The 25445-nt window shown below is 45.6% G+C and overlaps 1 protein-coding gene across 1 annotated transcript; it reads left to right on the top strand.

Moving 5' to 3' along the window:
• Nucleotides 1–305: 305 nt before the first annotated feature.
• On the top strand, nt 306–25093 carry LOC123019370 (extracellular calcium-sensing receptor-like). Its single transcript, XM_044422197.1, has 6 exons — nt 306–532; nt 874–1165; nt 4192–4313; nt 14832–15123; nt 22548–22674; nt 24177–25093. Exons 1-6 carry the CDS (start codon nt 306–308, stop codon nt 25091–25093), a joined length of 1977 nt encoding a protein of 658 aa, XP_044278132.1.
• The last annotated feature ends 352 nt before the right edge of the window (nt 25094–25445 follow it).

Genomic DNA, 25445 nt, shown 5'->3' with positions numbered 1-25445 from the left:
CAGCTTTGTAAACATGGAATTCCCAAACAACAGGAGGCACTGACTTGCTTCCAGGTGCAAAAGAGAAGGCACATGAAGGCTTCTTTTTTTCCCTGAGAGCTTAGGAGAAGCTCCAGAGCTAGTGACGAGGCCTTGGTGCATGTGACATCTGCTCTTCCCCCTCTGGGGAGACCTCAGCTTGACCTCTGTCTCTGTCTGGAGAGCCAGTGGAGCCTCGCTCTGCAAGGGGACTTCAACCGCTCCTGCCACTTCTCATCATTCTTCAGAGGCAAATCAAAAAGGAGGCCACTCCTGGCAGAGCCAGAATGATGCTGTTCTTCCTGCTGCTGTTGCTGCTGCTGCTGCTGCTTCTTCCAGAGTCCTCCTGTGGGATGGAGAAGGCCAGATGCCCCTGGATCTGGCACAGGGATGAGGTTCAGCACCTGAATCATTACAGGCCAGGAGACTATGACATTGCTGCAGCCATCTCTGCAATGAATGCTGATTTTGTTCCACATACTTTCAAGAAGCCTGCCTCTGATGGACCATTGGAGTAAGTCACTGAGCTGGTTCAGATGATCAGACAAAGTGCATGGCCAGCTAGGTGGTGGGTTGTTTAGTCACACAAAGCCAGCATTTTTCAGAAACACACCAGCATGAAGAAATCATGGTCAGCTGTGCAGAGGGCTCCTCCTTTTCCATTGGCATTTTGCTTCTGGCTTTGCCATGGGATCTGTGTCAGTATGTGGAAAGCCATAGAAACACGGCGAGTGCATAATATGCATACATGTGTGTGTCTGTGTGTGCGTATGAGACTACCCAGAACAACAGCTGAAGAACATAAAAATTTGTAGTGGATGGGGTACTGACATGGCACATCTTGTTTTTTCCCAGTATACGAGCCACACTTTACTGGAAGATCCTCTCCTTCTTGTTTGCCATTCAAGAGATCAATGAGAATCCCAGTCTCTTGCCCAACATCACCCTGGGCTATGACATCTATGAAAGCTACGAAAATGCTAGACTGACTTCTGATGCAGCCATAGATCTGCTTTCAACTCGTCAGGCCCATGTTCCCAACTACAAGTGTGGCAGACGACAGCAACTGGTGGTTGTCCTTGTTGAATCAGACTCTGAAAACTCCAAGCATATTTCATATCTGTTGGGCATCTACAAAATTGGACAGGTGCATGGACAACATTTACAGGGTCAATCTACATTTACTTGGCATTTTGGCTAGGATAAATTACCATTTTTTCCACAGAACCTCTCTTGATATTTCCCATGCCATGAACATGGGCATTTCAGAGAAAGAGCTGCTAGAGAAAGGGAAAGGCTAAGATGAAAAGAAAGGCCAAATAAGAGATGGATGGATTCTATAGAGAAAACAGCTGACTTGAACATGACAGAGCTGAGCAAGGCTGTCATGGACAAGATATTTTGGAAGGTTTTCCATCCTTGGAATTCCCAGATGCCAGAGATCACTTGATGCCACATAAAAACACACCGAGATCACATTGCAGTGAGTTCAAACTGCCTCCCCTCCATTCCTCACACAAGTATGCACTTCTACATTAATAGCCCCATGTTGTCTACTCTGAAGGAGAAGTTCTGATTTGATTTTCAAATCAAGTAAGCAAAATCATGGGCACTTTTCTTATATTTTATATGCACAAAGCTCCCAGAGATAGGGACTACATGAAGATTCCAGGAAGGCAGAACAATGCAACTTCTGTGATTTAGTGTGGTACAGTGGTTAAGCACTGGGGGACTAGATCTCAGGTAACCTAGGCTCTAGTCCCCACTTGGCCATGGAGCCAACTGGATGACTTTAGGACAGTCACAGACTCTCAGCCCAACCTACCTCCCAGGCTTCTTGTTGTGGGGATAGGATTGAGACCAGCAGAAGCAGAATGATACAAGATATTTCAAGTTCATAAGAAAAAAAGTAGAATATAAATCTATTAAAAAACATTTGCAAGTTCATCCCTTTGAATCAAGCATAATCCTACTGCTGTAAAAGTGGGTTGATCATTGGAGACTTTATTCCACTGTGGAGAATTGGGAGATGCAAGAGTGTTCAAGCTATTTGAGGCATGCATTTTCTGTGTTTTACACTTAAGAAGGCTAAATATTTTCACAAAGGAAGGAAGGAAGACAATTGCTTGTTAAGAGGTGTATCTTTATGAGACAAAGAAAATAAATTTGATTCAGAAATGCATCCATCAATCTCTTCCTTTCTTCCCCAGGTCACTTATGCTTTTGATTCTCAGGTCCTGAGTGATCAAACTCAGTCTCCTTTTCTCTATCACATGCTCCCCAGAGAAGGGGTCCAGTATGTGGGGATCGTCAAACTCCTCCTGCATTTCAGATGGACCATGGTTGGGCTCTTTGCTTTAGACAATGATAATGGAGATAAGTTCATGAGAACTTTGGCATCTGAGTTCCTCAGGAATGAGATTTGTGTGTCTTTTTCATACACTTTTTCAGAAATGAAATCAATTTCTCCAAAGATCCGTCAAGTTTCATTGCAGAAGTTGGAACAAATCCATGTTTTTGCATATTGTGCAGAGACTAGTTCATTATTGCTTGGAATACATCTCGTGCAGCTAGCATTGAAAAGGATGAAGCCCATCACAGGGAAAGTCTGGATCACCACAGCAATGTGGGATTTTACTGTGGAATTTGTGTATGATGATTTCTATTACCATCATATCCATGTTTTTTTTTTCTTTCATTCTCCAGGCAAATAAAAGTATGAACTATGCATATTTTCTATCCTGTTGGTTTGCTATGAAAGTATTTTGGAAAAAATTATTTGACTGCTCATATTTAAAGCATGTGGTGTCCGTGAAAGGGTTGACAAGATGCAGAGAGAATGGGAATGTGAAGGCCCTGCCTGGAGACGATGTGCAGAATACACTAGCTATGGACAGCTACTTCTCTTGCAACACTGTCCAGGCTGTGGCCCGGGCCTTGGATGCTGCCTTTTCCTCCAGATTCAAAAGGCTGCAGCTTGAGGGAGGACATGGGCTTGATGTGCAAAGCCTTCAGCCATGGCAGGTATTCTGTATTCCATTTCAAACCTTCCTGAAGGGTATTGTAATAATATTGTATGAGTGAAGAGTCGAACTAGTACAGAAGCAAGAAGTTACAAACTCAGAAGGGTCTTACAGCCATCTGGTATACCCTCTCTGCAGGTCTCTCTGATTCTCTCTTTCCCTGAATTCAGAGGATGCCATCCATCTGGCAGGGTCCCCCACACTTGGCTCAAGACATCCTGCTTGAGGGTGAGGAGTCATAGAGGCCTATACTCAAATCCATCTGGGAAGTCAATTAATTTGACTTGGAAAACAGCAGGCAGCTGCAAGGGTTTTGTGTGGCTAATTCTTGAATTGCAGCTTGTTTTTGAAATGCAGGGTATCATGTTGTTTAAAGCTGAGTGACTTATTAAACCATGGTGGAAAGCTGTGTTTTATCTCAGCTGGGTTCAGACCACTTGAAAATGCATGATAATACATGTTTCAGCAATGGCCCACAGTTCAATGTTACTCTACACTCAACTCATACTAAGCCTTTGAGTGTGGGTGATCACATCTTCTGACTTTGTATGTACTGAAGGATGCCCAGTTAGTTGTCCATGTGAGTTCATGTGCTGTCTACTTGCTTATGTTTAGAACTTTTCATTGTCCAGATTGAACTTCTCCCATCTCCTGAATCACATGTTGCATTAAAGTTGTCGTTGACATTCAGAAAACAAGCTTTCTGTGCTGAAAATATTACTTTAGTTAATTTGGACATTTTAACATCTGTGGCAAGATACTCAGATTCTTCTCCATCCATAAGCCAGATGAGAAATTTCCAGTCCAGTCCTCTGTGAGTGTATAGTTGAAGGAACTGGCAGGTAAGTCTGTACAGCCTGACCACTGGGTGCTTCTTTAAAAATGCTAAAATACCCCCTGAAGAAGCTGTTTTATTCTTTCCCTGAAGGTAAGACTTGGCCCATGTTCCAGAACAGATTTCCATATTTAGAGCAGAAAGTTTTTCTTGCTCACTTCCAAGGGCATTCAGAGATAAAATTGGGGTACGTACACACTTGAAAATACAATGGGGCCTCTTCAATTTAGTACCAGGCAGGAGCGAAAAGGGAAAATTGCGGAATCCAGAATGGCTTCATCTTTCCTCAGTGCTGGCGCTGTCCCTCCATTCTAGCGCCACCCTTTCCTGAGAAACCCCCAGTTTCACAATCATTCCATGGATGGAGTGTATTTTGATGAGAAGGGGAACCTGGCAGCTGACTTGTACATTGTCAACTGGGTGAAGTTTCCTAACAGGTTGGTCTTCAGAGTGAAACTAGAAAGTATAGAAAGGCAAGAGCTGTCTGGACCCAAATGCACCAAGAAGCCATCATGGCCCAAATGGCTCAACTAGGTAAAGAAAATCATGCCCTCATTTCATTCTTTTTTTCCATCAAACACAAGAATTTGAGAAGGGATGCACATCAGACTGATATTCTTGGGCTTCAGTTTACTTAGAGGCAGCAATGTGCAAGGAATCCCATCTGGGAGAGGGAATCCATCAGATTTCTCTGGCTCAGCTTTTCAGACTCCAGTCAACTTTCTCTATGCCCCATATCTACCTTGAACCAAGTGTTTGTGTAGGCATCTGACAGGAAGCAATGCCAGGAGAAGTCAGTCACATTCTTGTGCACATATGACGTGTGTGTATTTGCCTCTTCACATACCAGAGGGTGACATTCCAGCCCAAATATCACAACCTAAGTTGCAGGATCAGCTTCAGTCCTCTGTCCTGTCCCTTCCAATGCTGCCTCTCTGTTTTCCCAATGAAGTAGCTCTAACACATTTTCTTGGGGTTCCTTTGTTCTGTGCTCAGCCCCTGCCCAAAGCCAGGTGTGTGGAGAGCTGCCGCCCAGGTTTCTTCAAGGTGGCTCAGGAAGGAAAGCCTGTTTGCTGCTATGACTGTGCTTCCTGCCCAGAAGGGGTCATATCCACTCAAGAAGGTGGGTGACTACAGAGGAAAATCCAGCCTACAGGGAGAGGGAAATAATCCTCCTAAAGAGTGGGCATTCTGGCATATCTTCCTAAGGAATGAAACAAACTACAGAGAATTCTCCACAGTGTAGAGGACTTTTTCAATCTCCAATCATCTGCTTACAAATAGAAAACATCCCAAGCTCCTTTATGGCATGGTCTGCCTCCCATAATCCCTTGCCCCCTCATAGCATCAGCTGTCTTGTCTACTCCTGGTCCACTTCACATTAGGAGCATCATCTGCCTTAGCTGGCTCCTGGTGGGGTGCTTTCCCATCCTCTGCTCCAATTCAGCCCCTTGCCTGCTTGAATCCTGCTGTTTTTTTCCGTGTATCCAGAATCACTTTCCTTCTCCTTCTGTGCCTTGAATTCTGCATTGTGTCCTGCCTCCTTTCCCCAGCCCCTCCTCAACCCCTTGAGACCCCTGCTCCAGCTTAAGGGGCAGTCTTGCAAGGGATGTCTCCTAACTCCCTCCACTGCTGCTATGAAACCACCCACAAGGGTCTCCCCAGTTCCCCCATGGAACACTGCTCTGGGTTGTGGGAAGAGAACTCTGCACAGCAAAAGGGGCTTTGGGAACCTTTGGTCGGTGCCACATGGCTCTTCTCAGGACACTGCTGGGTGGGTTGCTTTGTCTGAAAGCCTGCTTCTGGTGTTTGGGGAGAGGGCTGCAAGTCCTCAAGGGAAGGTTATGGGGGGGGGCTTGCTGGGAGGGGACCAAGCCATGAATGCTTCTCTTCAAAAGATTGTAGAAGTTTTGGGGAGTTTTCTATGGTGTAAGTGCTGCAGCTCCACCCCACCCCTCTTCCCAGCAACTGGAACACAGAGACATCCCTCCTCTGCTCAGGAGCCAACATATCCCCATCAAGCTCACAAACCTTTTGCAAGCTGCCTTCTCCACAAATTGGTCTGGAAACCTTTTCAAGACTCCTAGATCTGGGGTTCCTCCTTCATTTTCTGGAAGGGAATGCCATAGTTGAAGAACCTGCAGTATGGAAGGTGACTGTCCTTTTTCTGGGCCAATGAGGATCACCCTGTAATCAGTAGCATAGAATGACCTCAGGCACTGGTGTTATGAAGAATGAAGCAAGGAAGGCTGAATAAGGCTTTCAACAGTTGTCATAGAGGTTTTTCCCCCAAATCAAGCCAGATGGGGAAGTGGGTTGTTTCCTCATCTGAAAGTCATTCCAAGTAGCAGCCCGCGAAGGGTTTATATGTAGCAAGTTATTATTCGTATTCTGCAAAGCTCTTCCCTAGGCTATATCTACAATTGGACCCCCTCTTGAAATATCCACAATTTGTTTTGCTGTGCAAGTTGCAAGCAACATCTTGGAGAATGGCTTTAGGTGGGGAGAGGGGCATGTGCCACCAGAGATCTTTCGTGAATTTTTCTCTTTCGGAGGCATTTCTATCTTTCTTGCACTATCCACAAATGGTTTCACAAAGTGGATATCCCAGAGGAATGTTGGTGGTGGATGTTTCTTCTACTCTGGTGGGTGAGGCAATGTGCCTTTGCTAACTACCAAATGTGTTGTGTCCTCTAGGATTCCAACTGGTAGATTTACCCCACTTCTATAAGTATGAGAAATGCTTCTTTCATTTTCAGAGGAGATTTGCATGCGCTTTAATGGCATTTTTGAAAATATGAATGTCTCACTAATGTAAATAAGAACATAAGAAGAACTTTCAATATGCCCATGATTTTTAACTGCAGTGTAGCCTTTCCTAGGAAATTCCATGCTTTCACTCTGCCTGTATGAAAAAGGACATCCTTTCCTCCATCCTGAATTGTCCAATATTCAGAGGCACCATTGCTGGACTAGGCAGCAGGGAATAGTCCCTCTTTGCCCAAACTATTGTGCCTTTATTTATGTTGAACAATAAATTGTACCCTTCACATAACTTGCTACAGCATTGGACTTGCATGACATGTTGGCACTCTTGCTCTGCTCCACTGCTTTGTCTGCCCCATCTGCAAGCTTGGTTGGGAACAACACATCTGGACAGGATCTGGACAGTCATCTGAGTGGGATAGTGTATCCTATGTCCTGCAACAGCAGGGTGTTGAACCCCAATGTCTTCTGGCCCTTTTCATATCTCTCCTGTTCTCTGATTATCTGAATCTCTGAACACACCACTTCAGCCACACAGAACAGTTCCCATTGGGAAGCCTCCAGGCAGGTATGTCCCTTGGAGCTCACCATCATTCAGATAGGAAGACTGTGTGGACTGCAAAAGAGGCACAGCCAGTGATCTGAGCCCCTGGTCAAGTGCTCTTCAGCCTAATGAGACTTCGAATGACAAATTGACTACAAAGGAGAGAAATATACCAGGGGAGGATGGCTGAGCAAAACTTCTAAGGGAGTCTGGGAAGGTTTTGGGGACCACCAACTCCCCATTCTCAACTTTGGATTCTAAAAACAGGAATCATAGAATATGCAGTGTTGCCATATGGGAATGAGGAAGCTCAGCTGGGCCTGCAAGAAAATGTTTTGTGTTCCAAGACTTTCCTGCTCAAAATCCTTGACAGAACCTGAGGAACTCAGCTTTCCAAGGAAGATGTTTCTCTTTTTATTCCAGATGCAGACCATTGCACCATGTGTCCAGAGGATCAGCATCCAAACAAGAACAGAAATCAATGTACCCCCAAGTTAATCACCTTCCTGTCCTATGAAGATTACCTTGGAATCACCCTGGCTTCCATACCTCTAATACTATCCTTTTTCACAGGACTTGTGTTAGGAACCTTCATCAAATTCCGGGAAACCCCAGTTGTCAAAGCCAACAACCATGACCTCTCCTACATTCTTCTGGTTGCCCTCCTGCTTTCCTCCTCCTCCTTCTTCCTCTTTATCGGCAAACCCAGCAAGGTGACCTGCCTTCTACGACAAGCAGCCTTCAGCTTGATCTTCTCAGTTGCCATCTCTTCTCTCTTAGCCAAAACCATCACTGTGGTCTTGGCCTTCCTAGCCACCAAACCAGGTAACAGGGCAAGGAACTGGTTGGGGAAGAGTTTGGCCAACTCCATTGTCATTTTCTATTCCAGCATCCAGGTTGCCATCTGCTGCATTTGGGTGGGAACCCCTCCTCCCTTTCCTGACTCAGACATGCACTCCCAGCCAGGACAGATCATCTTGCAGTGCAACGAAGGCTCTTTGGTCATGTTCTACACCGCCCTCGGGTACATGGGCTTCCTGGCAGCCATTTGCTTCATGGTGGCTTTCCTGACCAGGAAGCTTCCAGGGGGCTTCAACGAGGCCAAGCTGATCACCTTCAGCATGCTGCTTTTCTGCAGTGTTTGGGTGTCCTTCGTGCCCACCTACCTGAGCACGAAGGGGAAATATATGGTGGCAGTGCAAGTTTTCTCCATCTCGGCCTCCAGTGCTGGGCTGCTAGGATGCAGTTTTCTTCCCAAGCGCTACATTATAGCATGGAAGCCTGAACTGAATATAAAGGAGAATCTCTTAATGAAAGCCCATGTACAAGTATGATTTGAATTGTTACCCAACACCCCAGTATTGAACTATTCTTCTTCAGATCATCTGGACTTTCCAATCCTGGAAAGAAGACCTGTTCCAAAGAAGACAGTTGCTGCTGTAATCTCACTGGATCTGCTTTCTCTCTGATATTTTACTCTAGCTTTGAAAGAAACCTGTTACTGCTCTTGTCATGTGTTGTCAAGTCATCTTTATCTGATGGTGACGCTATGAATGAAACACCTCCATAATGTCCTATCCATGACAGTCAGTGGTATGGTATCATCTGCATATCTGAAATTAGTGGTGTATCTTCTGTCAGTTTGCACTCCTTCCTCTGAACCTAATCCAGCTTTCCTTGTTGTATGTTCATTTACAAATTCAGCAGATAGGGATATCAAATGCACTTTTGTCTGAATGCTTGTCCTATGAAATCGTTGTTTTTCCATATTCTGTTGTCACAGTAGTTTCTTGTGCACAGTACAATTTCTGCATCAGGACAATTGAGCGCTGAGGCACATCCACATCTTTCAGGACCATCCATAACTTCTAGTGATCCACATAGCCCTGCCGTGGTGTATAAAGCATTAACTGGCCTTTTTTTGACATTCTTTGGTGAGCACCAGTACCCAGCCTACATCTGCAATGCAATCTCGAATGTTTCTTCCTTTTCAGGAGATTTTCCTTTCCTAGACAGTTTTTAGCTGCCTTGAAATGCTTCCATTCTGAGGCTTCTTGTGGTGGCTTTTCAGGGTCAAATTGAGGTGGCAGTACAGTGGCATTTTGAATGAGGCCCAATAAACTGAAGCTCAATCCAGACAAGACGGAGGTCCTTTTGGTTGGCGGATCGGGCTTCGGAGAGGTTGAATTGAACCTAGTCCTGAATGGGGTTGCACTCCCTCTTAGGGACAAGGTCTGCAGCCTGGGAGTGCTCCTTGACCCAGAGCTGTCACTGGAAGCTCAGGTGACAGCAGTGGCGAGGAGCGCTTTTCTTCAGCTTCGGCTGATTCATCAGCTGCGCCCCTACCTGGAGTACGACTGCCTGGCGACAGTGACACACGTGCTGGTGACTTCCTTTCTTGATTCTGTAACGCGCTCTACGTGGGGCTACCCTTGAAGACAGTCCGGATACTTCAATTGGTTCAAAACAGAGCTGCCAGGCTGCTGACGGGGACTGGGCATTATGTTCACATGACTCCAGTCCTCCGTCAGCTTCACTGGCTTCCCATTGAAGTCTGGGCCCAATTCAAGGTGTTGGTGATGACCTATAAAGCCCTAAACGGCTTGGGTCCTGGTTACCTGAAGGAGCACTTACTTCCATATATGCCCGCCCGCCCCTTAAGATCTGTGGGAGAGGCTCTTCTCCGGGAACCCTCCATGAAAGAAATCAGGAGGGTAGGTACTCGGAGGAGGGCTTTCTCTGTGGTGGCGCCTAAGTTATGGAATGCACTCCCCAAAGAGGTCTGCCTGGCGCTGTCGTTATTTGTTTTTTGGCGCCAGGCAAAGACATTTTTATTTAAGCGGCATTTTAATTGTTAATATTATTGGATTTTATCTGGCCAGGGCGACTTATTTTATATTGTTATTTTTTTGCATTTTAACTTAATGTTTGTATGTTTTAATTTAATGTTATAATTATTTTTTAACTTAACGTTGTAAGCTGCCCCGAGGCTTCGGCAAATGGGGCAGCATAAAAATGTTTTAATAAATAAATTAAATAAATAAAATTCTTACACTCCTGGCGTGTCCCTCACACCTGAACTGTCCTTGTGATATAAGTCCATCCTCCCTGTCTGCTCCTAGATGCCATTCAACAAGATTCTCCAGGTAAATCCATTCAACTGCATTATGGGTTGCAGTCTTAAACCAAGCAGCAAATTCATTCTCACCCAGTCCACTCCCAAACCACACAGCATTTTGCCCATTTGGCAGTTCCATCTGTATTCTCAACCTCAGAGAGAGGACTTCTGTTCCAGTGGACTGGAAGGAAATTTCATCTCATGACCATATTTCTGGGGTGTTCTCTCCTTCACCTGTTACTTCAGGCTTCCTTTTGCTTGAGGCATGAGCCTCCACAAGAAACCAAAGAGTGTGGGTAAAATAATCACTGAGCTTTGTCTATGAGCCATGGAAGGGACCCAAAGTGATTACAGCTTAGTAGGGAAAGAGGGCCAGAGTTTCTTTGTGCTGTTCTGCTCTGTCATCACAGGTTACATTTTAGGAATCTTCATTAGATGCCTAGAACCACTAGGAGTTAAATCTGGAACCTCTCCTACATTGCCCTAGTCACTTTCCTGCTTTCTTTCTTGTCTTCCTTCCTGTTCATTGGTGAACCAAAATAAGATATCTGATATCTCCATCATATAGCCATCAAAATCACCTTCTCAGTTATTGTGTCTTGGTCAAAATGATTACCATTGTGCTGTCTTTCATGGCCATGAAGCCAGGGAAGAAGGGGAAGGCACAACTGGGGAGGAGCTTTGAAAATTCTGTTGCAGTTTCTTGCTTCAGTTTGCTAGTTGTCATCCACATGATCTGGCTGTCCATCTCACCCCCATTTGTAGACTCTGAAAAGCACCCCCAGCATGGAGGGATAATCCTGCAATCAAGCCTAGGGCTTCCAGGTTGCAATCTGATTCAGTGGGGCTTTCTCAGCAGGGAACTTTGTCAGCAATTAAAAGGAGTTTCCTTAAAGCCAAGCTGATCATCTTCAGCATGCTGATCTCCTACAGTACCTGGGTTTCCTTTGGGCTGATCTACCCGAGCACCAAGGGGAAGTGCATGGTCACTGTGCAGGTCTTCTCCAACTTGGCCTCCAGTGCCAGGTTGCTGAGCTGTATCTTCACCCACAAGTCCTACCTTATTCTACTGAGGCCTGATCTGAATCAAAAGGAGTTTCTAGTGATAAAAGCCAAAGATGGCATCTTCTCAGGCAAGAGAAATCCAGCCTCACCACCATCTGGATAAGAATCACATCTTCTGATGGGGGCCAAGGAATAATGATGGCATGAATCCAGGCCATGTTTCTTTCCATAGGCTGCAGATATATTCAGGAATAGAAAGAGACCACCAATGGAAAGAGATGGTGCCAGCAGCAGAGAGGAGGAACCTTCCTGTCTAGGAGCAGCTCCATTGAAGTCACTCCTGTCATGAAGCCACCAGATGCAGACCAAAAGCAAACCTTTTTCCATTAGAAAACAGGGAGGATGGTCTGCAGCAGAGAGCTCAGGTCATCAAGAGCAATCAAGTGCTCATCCCGCAATTAGCATATGCTTGAGGAACAGAAGGAACCGTCACCTTCCCATAGGAGCAAGGACAGGGAAAGAGGGGAAGAAGTAGAGGCCTGGCAGGGGCCCAGTTCTGATCAGAGATCTGGCAGTTCTGCCTGGCTCATGGATTCCTTGCAGCCCCCCTGCCCATGCAAGGGTCTGTGGTCCAGAGTCCATTTCATGGGGCAACCGCCATACAGGCAGTAGGCCTGGGCTCAGCCTCTTTCTCTGCTAGCTCCTTTTCATGTGTAATGCTAATAGACAGAAGGCTCTTCCCTTTTGAAATTTAGAGCAAGGTTGCAATTCAAAAGGAATTTTTGCCACCTAGACAATGTAGAGTTGAGAGCTTGTAGCTGCTCTACATTACCTTCTGAATAAACTTTCTTTCTGCTTCCTAAGTGTATTGTGGGTCTGTATGAATGGACAGCAGAAGAGCTGGTGCCTTGTGTTAGACCTCAGGAATAATCCTGAAGCTTTCAAGGGATTGAAAAGGTAAGGGCTTCTTTAGAGATGTGTTTTTCCCTGAGATTCCCTTCAGGTAACCCTAGTTCCTTGTGCTACCCTGTGCTCTTGAATCATAGAATCACAGAATAGTACAGTTGGAAGGAACTGAAAGGCCATTTGAACCAAGCACCCACCCAAGTAGGTCTCCATGTGAGGCCACCCTTTCAGATGGCTGTCCAGTTGCATCTTGAATGCCTCCAGTATAGGAGAGCCCCCTGGCTTTCTAGTTCATTGGTTCCATTATTGTATTGCTCTAACAGTCAGGAATCTCTTCCTAACTAGAGCAAATGGTTCCCTGTCCTGCACTCTGGGATTCTGCAGAGGAGATTCTGGCCTTCATATTTGTTACAACCTTACACAAAGGTGAAACAGTGTGTTGCTTTTCTTTCCAAGGTTGATTCATATCTTGGAAAGGAGCCATGTCCACGGTGGACAACATTTACTGGACCAGACTTCAAGTAGTCCACAGGGCTCCATCACTCCAAGCTTTGAGCAACTCCTCAATGTTCAACCTGGAATTTGTCCATGCACAGAGGCCTGATGCCCCAGTTCTCCTATTCCAGGAATGGCCATCACTGGTGAACCAGGAGTGTGGGGTGATAATGTTGAGGAGGAAGGAAGCAGCAGGAGTGTTCAAGAGAGGACTGTCTTCTTGAAGTGTGGACTTAGATCCATCTGGTGCACTGAGTGAACCTGTTTTGAACCTGCTGCGGCTGAACCTGGGAACACCACCAAGGTCGTCACCTGATGCATCCAGGATTGTCCAAAAGGGAGCCAGACTGGGAAACTTCCCCATGTGGTGTGTACATTTGCTTCCATCCAGGATGGGAAGACACAGCCCTCCTGATTCTATTGGACTGCAACTCCCATCATCCTTCACTATTAGCCAAACTGATGGGCATTGTAATCCAACAATATCTGCAGGGCCGCATATTCCCAAACAACCTGAAACACTTACTTGAACCTCGCCCATTAGTACATACAGTTCTTGCCAGACTCATCTTTCTCTGTGTGGAAATACCATGCTTTAGCCAAGCTTGCCCAGAGGAGGTTTCCCCCTCACAGTGTTGTCTGGTATTTCCTAATACAGGATGGATGGTAGCATCCTATGCATTATTTTCTGGATCATGTAGCAGCAACAATATTTGTTTTTCCTCAAGATCTGTAGCCAGCTCATGTCAGAAGAAGGAGCTGCATCTGAGATTTCTGCAGTCCTGTTTTCTCCAGCACCTGCCTGGCCTTGAGCCACATGGAACAGCCATGAAGTTGCTTCAGGGACACTTCTCCTAATTATCTAAAACATAGTGATTTGTTGGGATGCATGTCAACTCTTGGGAGATTTTCTTTCACTCTTTTCCCTTCCTTCTTTCTGTCATGTACGGGGGAGGAGACCAATGATTCAAACATCTAAAGCACAAGCAAGATGAAGTAACTTCGTGCACATCACCTGAAAGAATAAAGCCTATAAAATAGCACCTGGGCACCTGAGAGATTTTGTTAGGTGATCTAGGACAGGGGGGGAGGACAGGTCTTACAGTGTACTTGAAGAGCATTCCTCTTTGACTGAGAAGTCACCATTTCCAGAAAGACATTGCAACCTTGTATTGATCAGCCAGATTTGGGGATGAGATGAGCATTGCTGAAGGGTGTTGGGTGGGCACGTCCAGAATGATCTTCATTGTGCTGCTGCTTCTCCTCCTGTTGCTGGCTCAGGCAGTCGGTCAGATGCAAAATTTAACGTGCCCCCCATCTCTAAAAAAGCATCAAAAGGGAGCATCAAATTACTACCACCCAGGAGACTACCTTATTAGTGGTGTCATTTCTTCACAAATGATTGAATACCATGATCCATACATCTTTTCAGCATCTCCTTTAAACAGACGTGACTGGTAAGGAATGCAGATTTCTTTGCTCTCGGCATTCTAATTCTCCCTTTTATTGAAGATCACCACGGAGGTGATATTTAGTCAAGAATAATCATATGATTGAAGATGGTACATTTTCCTGCATGATTCCATCCGAAAGCAGACACGCTTCCTACCAAAGAAGCACCAATGTCAGTCTGTTAATGGAATATTAAAATCATTATGTATTTTTTTTCAGTGGGTCACATTGTAGTTAGTCATTGAAAATCAACAAGGTGGTTGATTGGTTGCTGGGTTGTCAAGCTGAATAGACAAACTCAAAGAGACCGGTAAATCAGATAACTGAAAATGACCTTGATTGACTTAATTCTGCAAGACTGAATGCTCCATTTCTACCCTGGTGCATCAACACCCCCAGAAGATGCTACAACCCTCTGCAGGCTTTCTCATTACACACACTTTGAAAACTGTTGATTTCTTCTCTCAAGAAATCTGGCACCCTCCTCCTGCCTTTATTTCTAACTGGCAGATGTGTAGTTCTTGACATAGAATCACTATAACGTGAATATCTTTTCTGAAATGTCTCTTGCCCGAAAATGGATATGGAAGGAAAAGGGAAACAATGAGGTTTTCCTTTGCACGGAACTGGATAGTGTGACACACCCACTGTTTGCCTCTTGCTTTGCAGTCGAGTAAAACTGCGGTACTGGCATAGCCTGTCCTTCCTGTTTGCCATTCAGGAGGTCAACCAGAATCCAGAGCTCCTGCCCAACATCACACTTGGCTACAACATCTATGAGAGTCATTATTATGGAAGGACCATGTCCTATGCCATGCTGCAGCTGCTTACAGGTGGGGAAAGCCGCCTGCCCAATTACAAATGTGAGAGGAAGAATGAGCCCCTGGCTGTCCTTGAAGGGGTTGAATCTGAGCTCTCCATCCTTATTTCAGCCATGTCGAGCATCTACAAGACCCCACAGGTACAAATGGGGAGTGGAAAGCAAGCCTGTTATACATACTCATGATCTGAGCCCTGGCTTGGTGAGGATCCCATTCCAAAATCCCATTGAGACACTTCTTCTCTGGAGTGGATGTTGGTAGGGGCAGTCCGGTAAGGCTGAAGGATGGGTTGCAGCTCCTTGCATGCACCAGCTTCTGAGATGCTGAGTAGGAGGGTGTTGTTGCCCTTGTCTCCTGCTGCTGAAATCATCTGGGCATCTGGTGTATGCTTTGTGCAGAGAATTCTGAAGTAGATGGACATTTTGTCTATTCAGAAATGCTCTTCTCACGATCTTATCCTTCTTTCCTCTCTAGGTCAGTTATGGGGTGGTCTCACACTCTGTTAATGACAAGGCTCAGTTTCCTTTTGTCCACCGGATGGCCCCATGGGAAGAAACCCAGTATCCCGGGATTGTGCGACTGCTCCTCTCTTTTGGATGGACATGGATTGGTCTCTTTGCTCCAGTCAATGACAATGGAGACAGGTTTGTGCGTGCTATTTTGCCCCTGCTAAGCAGGAGTGGAATTTGCATTGCCTTCGTTAGAAGACTAAAGATAAGAAATAATCATGGTGTTGAAGAAACTTTTGTATGGGGACAAGTCAATGTGATTGTACTCTACGCAGATGTTCAATACGTATTTCTTCCAGTTATCAATATGCAAGGAATGCTTGAAGCAAAAGGAACTGGAACAAGAATATGGATCACAACAGCTTTTCCAGATATTGACTTCAACTTGTTTTATGCAGATTATGCTTTCAAGTTCATCCATGGCTCATTGACCTTCAAAATGCATACACAAAAAAAGACAAAACATGCCTTCTATCGACCATTTACCTATACTCTGGAATATTTCTGGGATGCAGCCTTCCACTGTTTCTCTTCGACTCATGCATTGTCCAAGAGAAGCTGGAAAAAATGCACTGAGAAAGAGAACCTGGAGGAGCTGCCCCAGGAGGAGGTGGAGAGGGCCCTGTCTCAAGACAGCTTCCGGACATACAGCAGTGTCCATGCTGTGGCCCATGCCCTGCATTCTGCATATTCATCCCAATCCAAGCAGATAAGAATGGTGGGTGGACGAGTGATGCAACAACCTCAGAAGCTGCAGCCATGGCAGGTATTCCATTTTCCTTCTGCAACACAATTATCATGAGTCAGACACTTCTTTTCTTGCCCTCAGCTCCAAAAGCACAGACAATCTATTTCAATGAGGATCTGAATGGGCACCCCACAGCTCACAAGACAATGCAACTCTAAGAGCCCTCTAGCCTCTTCTCATGTACTGAATATGTGAGTGTGGAACCCAGGGTGACTCCTGCTGATGGAAAGTCCACTGGTGAGCCATAGGCAAGCCCTGCATCTGGGCAGATCTCTATCTGCAAACCAGTGTTCCTCCAGAGTTTGTGGACTTTCCCTTGGTGTGGTTTGCTTCCTATGTGAGGTCTGAGCATGTAAGGAAGTCTGTGAGTGCTGAAGGGACAGATTTCATACCACTTCGTCCCAACCCTGGGCTTGAACAGTACCTAGACTCAGTGATGTGCTACATGAGAGCAAAACTCCAATCCAGGTAAGTGGAAGTCATTGTAGGTAAGCATGGTGCTCTTCCATGTGGGAGGATACAGGAGTACCTAGGAGCAGCCATGCTGGATCAGACAAATGGTTTGTAGCCTCGGGTTCCTGCTAGATCCAGAGTGGTAGCTAGAGTTCCAGGTGACCTGGGTCACTCAGGCTACTTTTGATTGCTGTGTCAGGCACATTTGCTTCTTGTCAGGAGTGGGCTGGCAACCCTGGCATTGGCATTTGCTACTTGGAATCTGGATCACCTCCAAGTAGGGTTCTGCTGGACCTGCTAGAGCCAGACTGTTTCTGCTTGTTGGCTGTCTTTTCCAGCTGGGTTCTGCTCCAAGTATCCTATTCCCCCTGCTCCTCCACCAGAGATTGGCACCATTTGACAGCCCATTGGAATCTGTGTGGCACCTGCAGCTGATGTGCGAACCAGAGGGCCATCAAGTCCTTGCTCAGTGCAGGACTCCACTTTAAACCATCCCTCTCAGAAGGCTGCCCAGTTGCATCTTGAATGCCTCTACTGTTGGAGAACCCACAATCTCCACAGGGCATTGGTTCTATCATTGTACTGCTCTAACAGCCAGGAAAATTTTCTTGATGTCAAGCTGGAATCTGGGTCTTAGTAACTCGAGCCTGTTATTCTGCACTCAGTATTCTGGGATGATCAAGAAGCGTTCCTGGCCTTCCTCTTTGTGACAGCCTTTGAGGTACTTGTAGAGTGCTTTCACACCTCCCTTCAGTCTTCTCTTCTCGAGGCTAAAACATGTCCATTTCCTTCAGTCTTTCCTCAGAGGGCTTTGTTTCCAATCTCCAAATCATCCTTGCTGCCTTCCACTCAACCTTTTCCAGCTTGTCTGCATCTTTCTTCAACCGCACTATCCAGAACAGGACACAGTACTCCAGATGAGGCCTAAGCAGTGCTGAGTAAAGGGGAACTTGGACTTCATGGGATTTGGAATTGATACTTCTATTAATCCAGTCTAAAATAGCATTTGTCCTTTTTGCACCCACATCACATTGATGAGTCAAGTTCAGTTTGTGATCTACCACAATTCCAAGATCCCTCTCACTTGCGCTATTGGTGATCCAAGTATTCCCCTTCTTGTAAGGATGCATATGGTTTCTTTTTTCTTGGTGCAGAATTTGGCATTTCTCCCTTTTGAATGTCATTCTGTTGCTTTCAGCCCAGCACTCCAACCTTGAATCTTCTGTCTTCTGGGGTATTAGTTATCCCACACAGTTTTGTGTCATCTTCAGATCTGATAATCATTCCTAGACTTCCTCATCCAAGTAATTTACCAAAATTAGAAGAGTGTTTCTTTCCTTCTGGACCAAGTCCCCACCTTCAAAAACTTGGGACAGGAGTTTGGATGCCTGGGTGGTTTCCTAACTCATGTACACACACCCAAAATTCCTTTAAGAAATGAATTGTGAAATTTGGAAAGCACCCAACAAAGGTTTTTGTTTAACATGAGCAAAGGTTTTGCTTAACATGAATGACAAGAAATAGCACAAGCCCAAAGAGCTGCACTGAGAAAACTACTTATGCCAAAGCTTGACAAATGTCCCCACTTCAACTGAAAATCTTCAGTTGCCCAGGAAGGCCCTGGGGGTGCACTTTCTAATTCCAATATTGTCAGCCTACAAAAATGGCATGTGATTGACTTGATCAATAGCAGCCAAGGTCTCCCCTTGGTCCTGGGGTGTGTGTGGTGCTGAGATACTTCTGAGAATTGGGTGATGCCTTCTGGTCTACCATAAGTTGCCTCCTTTGTGATTATTTAGCCACTATGAACCACTCCATGGACTGAAAGTTTGTTACCAGCATCATAGAAGCAGGGATGAAGCAGCATCATAGAAATAGCCTTTTTTGCTTTCATATTGCTACATTTTTCCCACAAATTCAGCAACATGGGACTGCGGGGAGGTAAGCTATTGGATTGACAAGCAAGTTCAAGCGTGTTGCAGAATTCTCTGACATCCCCTAGTTAAAACAATGGTATTGTGGCAGTGGGAAACACCCTCAGGCTGCCAGGCATTGCCTCCCCACATCTAAAGCATGGGGTCTCTCCCTTAGTCATTGCATTTGCACTCAGTCTTCTTTGAGAGCCTTCTCTTTGATGGTGCAGATAGCATTTGAGCTCCGGTTGCCAGGTTTTTATAGCAACATGGGCATCAGGGCAGGCTGCTGCCTGTTCCATTTCTTCCATTGCAGCTTCTCTGCCACAACTTTTACATGCCACCTCAGAGATCCCTCAGAGATCCCTCTACAGAGGCAGACTGTCCATCTCGAGGCAGATGTGGCCAGCTGCATTTTTTCCCTACTTGGAAACATGGAAAATGTGCCACAGTTTGTGCATGCATGTACGCACTGTTCTGTTCTCCAAAATATCTGGGGGCTTTCATGGAGCAATTTCAACACTCCACAGGAAAAAGTCCTCAAGAAACTCTCTCTCTCAACATCGCACTGACGTTGATCCTCCTCTGTGTGCATTCAGTGGAGCACTGCATGCCTTGTCCCCTTCTCTTTTTGGAGGAGTTAGATTTTCATTCCCAAAATGGTTCAAATCCTGCCAAAATACACAAATCCCCCTATCATATGGCTTTTTGTGCTTTATTTTAAGCATGGAAATATGCAATTTGGGCTGGTGGGTTTGCTTTTATTTTGCTAAGTTTTGTCTGAATTGAAAAAATCTGTCTAGCCTGGGAAAGCTGGGCCACAGCAACAATCATGGGTCAGTTTCTTAAAAATGCAAGGACATTTGTGTCCAGAAATCTCCAACAGCCACTAGTTCAAAAAGGGAAATTAGCTTATCTTAGCTTAGCATAGCAGTACACAACACAACAGGTGTACCAGAGAACTTTGCTGGCTCAGGAGATCCTTCAGCAGTCAGGGAAGAGAGAGTGGGTGTTTGGGATCAGCAAGCATGATTACTGTCATAATCCTTTTACCCTTTCCCTTTTCTCTAGTCCAGGTTACCTCTTTGCCTCCTACACTCTTAGCAAACTCAATGGGATCTGGTAATTTGGATCCTGTGTCTTGGCTGGGAGAGTTGAATTTGGCCACTGAATAAGTTTGGTCCAACAATGGTGGGTCCAAGAGGGGCCTCTGTCTTCCATGAAAAATGGACTGCCCCCATCTGTGGTGACATGCCTTGGTTCCAGAAGATCAGCACTCAAGTGAGCAGGGCCAAATTATTGAAGTTCTTTCATAGATGCTAAACTCTGTTTCCTCTGCCATTCTAGTTTCATGCTCTCTTAAGAGATGGACGACTTCTGAACATTTCCACAGAGAGACAGTCTCTGGATGAGAATTGGGAGCCAGCACCTGACTTTGATATTGTGAACTGGGTGCTGTTTCCCAACCGTACTAATGGAAGGGTGACAGTTGGGAGCGTGAAGAGGAAGGCACCGGCTGATGCAGAGCTTTTCATCCACCCGGAAACCATTGTGTGGCCCACACGATTCAATGGGGTAGGGGGAATGTGCTTGCTTCAGTCTGTTGATCTGTCCAGCTCACATAATATTGGGCTATTTTATACATGATTTGCTTAAAGGCAGACCCATTCTGCAGGGCAGAAGTCATTGAACAGACAGTCATGGGGAAATTTGGCAGGGCATTACTCATCCCTTCGCCAGAGCCACAACAGGATACCTGGAATGGAGTCTCATGTAAAGCAGCTTATACTGCTTGCTGTGTTGATAGTCCTAATGTTGATGGAAAGAGATGACCCATGAATGTTCCATGAAAGTGGAGGAAGTGTGAGATGCACAGCCCATCTCAGGTCTGTTCATTTTAGGACTGTACAGTTGGGGTGGGTTAGAGTAGGGCTGTGAGGATCCTCTTGGGATCCCACTCCCTTCCCTCTAACAAATTCTATGCCAGCAAATTGGGAAAACTCAGCAGTGGCCACAGGATTGGAAAAGGTCAGTTTACATTCCAATCCCAAAGAAGGGCAATGCCAAATAAATGTAAAACTACCACACCATTGCACTTATTTCACATGCTAGCAAAGTTATGCTCAAAATACTACAAGCTAGGCTCCAGCAGTATGTGGACCAAGAAGTATGAAAAGTACAAGCAGAATTTCGAAGAGGGAGAAGGACTAGAGATCAAATTGCCAACATATGCTGGATCATGGGGAAAGCTAGGGAGTTCCAGAAAAACATCTACTTCTGCTTCATTTACTAAAGCCCTTTATTGCATGGATCACAACAAATTGTGGCAAGTTCTTAAAGAGATGGGAATACCAGACCATCTTATTTGTCTCTTGAGAAACCTGTATGTGGGTCAAGAAGCAACAGTGAGAACTGGACACGGAACCACTGATTGGTTCAAAATTGAGAAAGGAGTTCAGCAAGGCTGTATACTGTCGCCCTGCCTATTTAACTTTTATGCAGAGCACATCATGAGAAAAGTGGGGCTAGATGAATCACCAGTTGGAATTCAGATTTCTGGGAGAAATATCAACAACCTCAGACATGCAGATGATACCACTCTCATGGCAGAAAGTGAAGAGGAACTAAAGAGCCTCTTGATGCGGGTGAAGGAGGAAAGTGCAAAAGTTGGCATGAAACTCAACATTAAGAAAACTAAGATCATGGCATCTGGTCATCTCACTTCCTGACAAATAGAAGGGGAAGAAATGGAGGTAGTGCCAGCCTTTATTTTCCTGGGCTCCAAGATCACCGCAGACAGGGGCTGCAGCCAATAAATTAAAAGACACTTGTTCCTTGGGAGGAAAGCTATGGCAAATCTAGACAGCATACTAAAAAGCAGAGAAATCACCTTGCCAACAAAAGTGTAAATAGTCAAGGCGAGGTCTTTCCCAGTTGTAATGCATGGCTGTGAAAGTTGGACCATAAGGAAGGCTGATTGCTGAAGAATTGAGACCTTTAATTGTGGTGCTGGAGAAGACTCCTTTGAGTCCCTTGGACTGCAAGGAGATCAAACCAGTCAGTCTTAGAGGAGATCAACCCTGACTGCTCTTTAGAAGGCCATATCCTGAAGATGAAACTCAACTACTTTGGCCACCTAGTGAGAAGGAAGGACTCCCTGGAGAAGAGCCTAATGCTGGGAACAATTACCAGCAAAAGAAGAAGGGGATGGCAGAGGATGAGGTGGCTGGATGGAGTCACTGAAGCAGTTGGTGTCAGCTTGAGTGGACTTCAGGGGATGGTGGTGGACAGGAAGGCCTGGAGGAATGTTGTACATGAGGTCATGCTGGGGTGGACACGACTTCACTACTAACAACAAAAAGATTGGTAGAGCTGGAAGCAGCCAAAGGGTCAACAGGTCCAACCCTGTGTTCAGTGCAGTACTCCAGATTAAACCAACCCTCTCAAAATGCTGTCCAGCCAGTTCAAAGAACATGTTATCACCTGCCAGTCAAGAAAGTTCAGAATGTTCTTGAAATAGATAACAAATGCCCAGTTCTTCTTTAAATCCAGGCTGTCCTATGTTCCTATCAGAACTCTTGTACCAGCTTGCCTGAGGGATCCTGCGGGCAGCCAGTTTGCTACTGTGTGAACAAAGTCCTGGATGGGATGCACCAGCAGGTCTTTTCTCAGGTCTTAACTCAGTGTATCCCTTCCCTCTTTGGATCTGTGCAGTATTTTGAGCATGTGCATAGAAAAGGTGGGAAAAGAATGTTGAAACAAGGAGGGGTTTCATACCATAGTATCATGTGAAAATATTGCTTCCCCATAAGTAAGACTCAAGGTCAGCTGGGGGCACTGAGACCAGAGAGCTTGTGTGCTTCTATCTGAACATAAGGATTCGTTCCCCTGGGCATCACCCTATAGAAAGCTTCTTTTTTGCTACATCTTTCTATTTGCAGACGGTGCCTCCTTCCCGATGTGTCGAGAGCTGTCGCCCTGGATATGCCAAGGAGATCCAGGAAGGAGAACCACCGTGCTGCTACACATGCACTCCATGCGCTGAAGGGACCATCTCCACACAGCATGGTGGGTCACCTCAGATGTTAGCATTACCTTGGGAAACTGGGAAAGGAAATCAGTGTGCCCAATAGTCACTCCCATTCTGATTGGAGCTTTCCTTCTATTCCTTTAAACCCCCTTCCTGAAATTTTCATGATTGTGTAAAGCAAGGCCTTCCCACTCCACACACACAGTGAAAACAGAATAGGACAGAGACTGTCATGAATCTCTCCTGTCTCCTGACTGATACACATAGATAGATCACTGTATACAAGGCCTTTCTTGACCTGGGTGCCCAAGCTGGTTCTCTGGTGAAGAGAAGGCCATGGGTTGAAACTTCTAATGCAAAAGCAGAAGGCTAAGTTTCTGCAGCAAGCTAAGCAATCCAGCACTGTTATCCAAGTTCACATTTTTTGCCATGATGATCAAGTGATTTCTACATGATTGTGGTTTCCATCTTTCCCATGCAGTCTGCCCACTGGTGGTACATATTACAACAGCCACTGCACCTGACATTCCATCCCAAGCTGCATTTCTCCCAGACTGCACTGCCTCCTCTTCCTCATTAGTGCACAAGAGATGTTGGATGGCTGGAGGAGTTCCTGTAGTTGCCAAACTAATAGCATGAACAAGGCAGTCTGAGCATATTCCACCAATGCTGACCCATTTGCTCTGGCTGCCTATCTACTTCCAAACTGGATTCAATGAGCTACTTTTGACCTAAACATCCCTGCATGGTTTAGGATGACAGCACGGATATGCAAGGAAACTGTGTTGTGTGTAAATTTTGTCAGAATCCCTGGTTTCAGCTTTGTGTATTCTGCTTTACTGTGCAGCACACCACCATTTCACAGATTGTGCGTGGGGCACTTGCCAGGAATGCAGACCCACAAGCTACACCATTCTTCAGTAGTGAGTGCAAAGAAGGTTAGATGCCAGGAGGGCTAAATGGAGACGAAATCAGAAAAGTGAAGTTTTAGTTTTGTACCTCTGGTTTTATGCCAAGTCTTTAGGTAAGAAGTTGATATCAGTGCTAAGACCTGGAGTGGGAGAATCAGGTGTAGGGTTTGGGCCTGCATCTTCAGAATCCACCTTTGGGTCAGCAAATTAATTGTTCTCCTTCTCCCAGCTCCTTCAGGAGATTGATGAGATTAGTTTGTGAAGAGTGTCTCTTCTCTGCCCCTGCCTTTCCAGCATTGCCTATCTTTGGAACTGTTCAGAGAGGGGATGGATTGCTATTCAAGAATTTGTTTGGAGTGCAGCTAAGCTGTTCTTTCAAGCTGCTTGTCTTCAGAAGACAGACTGAGGGATTTCAGAGTTACTTTGTATACAGGCTGCATTTGCTGAAGTAAGACGCACTAGGCACTGGGGCCCTGGTCAGAAAGTCGCTCTTGAGGAAACTTTCCCTAGGAAAAGGAAAGGATGCCTTGATTTGATGAGTCCTTACTGCCTGGTACAAGAACACAGACTTTTCCGCAGCAATGCCCATTAACAACACTGAAATCACATTCCCAGTCTTTTTTCTATAGATGCAGACCATTGCACCAAGTGTCCAGAAGATCAGCACCCAAACAAGGCCCAAGATCAATGTGTCCCCAAGATTATAACCTTCTTGTCCTATAGAGAACCACTGGGGATCATCCTGGCTTCCCTTGCACTGTTTTTGTCTTCAGTCACAGCCTGTGTGTTAGGAATTTTTGTGAAATACCAAGAAACGCCAATTATTAAGGCCAACAATAGGGACCTCTCCTACATTCTCCTCCACTCTCTCCTGCTCTCCTTTTGGTCTGCTCTCCTCTTCATTGGCCGCCCAAAGAAAGTGACCTGCCTTCTCCGACAGACAGCCTTCAGCATCATCTTCTCGGTTGCTGTCTCTTCTGTCCTTGCTAAAACCATCACTGTGGTGCTGGCCTTCCTGGCCACAAAGCCAGGCAACAGGGTGAGGAGATGGCTGGGGAAGAGCTTGGCCAATGCCATTGTCCTTTCCTGTTCCAGCCTGCAAATACTCATCATGATCATCTGGCTGGGTACTGCTCCCCCCTTCCCAGACTCTGATATGCACTCCCAAGCTGGACAGATCATCCTGCAGTGCAATGAAGGGTCTCTCATGATGTTCTACGCTGCACTTGGCTACATGGGCTTCCTGGCTGCTGTCTGTTTCTTGGTGGCTTTCCTGGCCAGAAAGCTCCCTGGGGCCTTCAATGAGGCCAAGCTGATCACCTTCAGCATGCTGGTCTTCTGCAGTGTCTGGGTATCCTTTGTGCCCTCCTACCTGAGCACTAAGGGGAAGTACATGGTGGCTGTGCAGGTCTTCTCCATCTTGGCCTCCAGTGCCGGGCTTCTGGGCTGCATCTTCCTTCCCAAGTGTTACATTGTCATGTCTAGGCCTGATCTGAATACAAAAGAACATCTTGTGATGAAAACCAGAGATGGCATCTTGACATAGTTGGGAATTGGGGGAAATTATCCTCCCGAACAGCAATCTGGAAAAATACCATATGATCAGATGATCTAAAAAATGGAATAGGTCTACATCCCACACGCTGCTTGTAGATCTAGGAATACAGACTAGTGGACCCCAGAAAAAAAAATATTTTTAACCTCTCCTGTTGGCAAAGCATTCCTCTTCAAAATTTTATCTGAGCTTTCTTAGGTGAGGACAAAGAGATGCATTATTAGAACCAATGAGCACAATTTCAAAAGTGAATAAAAAGCTATGCATTGGGTTAGGCAGCTGTTGAGTCTCCAGATGTCAACCACTCCCAACTTCCTTTTCTGACCACTGCAACAGCTGTATA

This window comes from Varanus komodoensis, unplaced genomic scaffold (assembly GCF_004798865.1).
Source record: "Varanus komodoensis strain SLA01 unplaced genomic scaffold, ASM479886v1 scaffold120, whole genome shotgun sequence".
In the NCBI taxonomy this organism is placed as follows: domain Eukaryota; kingdom Metazoa; phylum Chordata; class Lepidosauria; order Squamata; family Varanidae; genus Varanus; species Varanus komodoensis.
The sequence above is the reverse complement of the archived record's forward strand: the minus strand, read 5'-3'. Positions and strand labels throughout refer to the sequence as shown.

Coding starts and splice junctions, on each gene's coding strand:
- LOC123019370 (XM_044422197.1), top strand. CDS start 306: ATGATGCTGTTCTTCCTGCTGCTGTTGCTGCTGCTGCTGCTGCTTCTT. Junction 1,166..4,191: donor GCATCTACAAAATTGGACAG/GTGCATGGACAA, acceptor CCTCCATTCTAG/CGCCACCCTTTCCTGAGAAA. Junction 4,314..14,831: donor TGGGTGAAGTTTCCTAACAG/GTTGGTCTTCAG, acceptor CTTGCTTTGCAG/TCGAGTAAAACTGCGGTACT.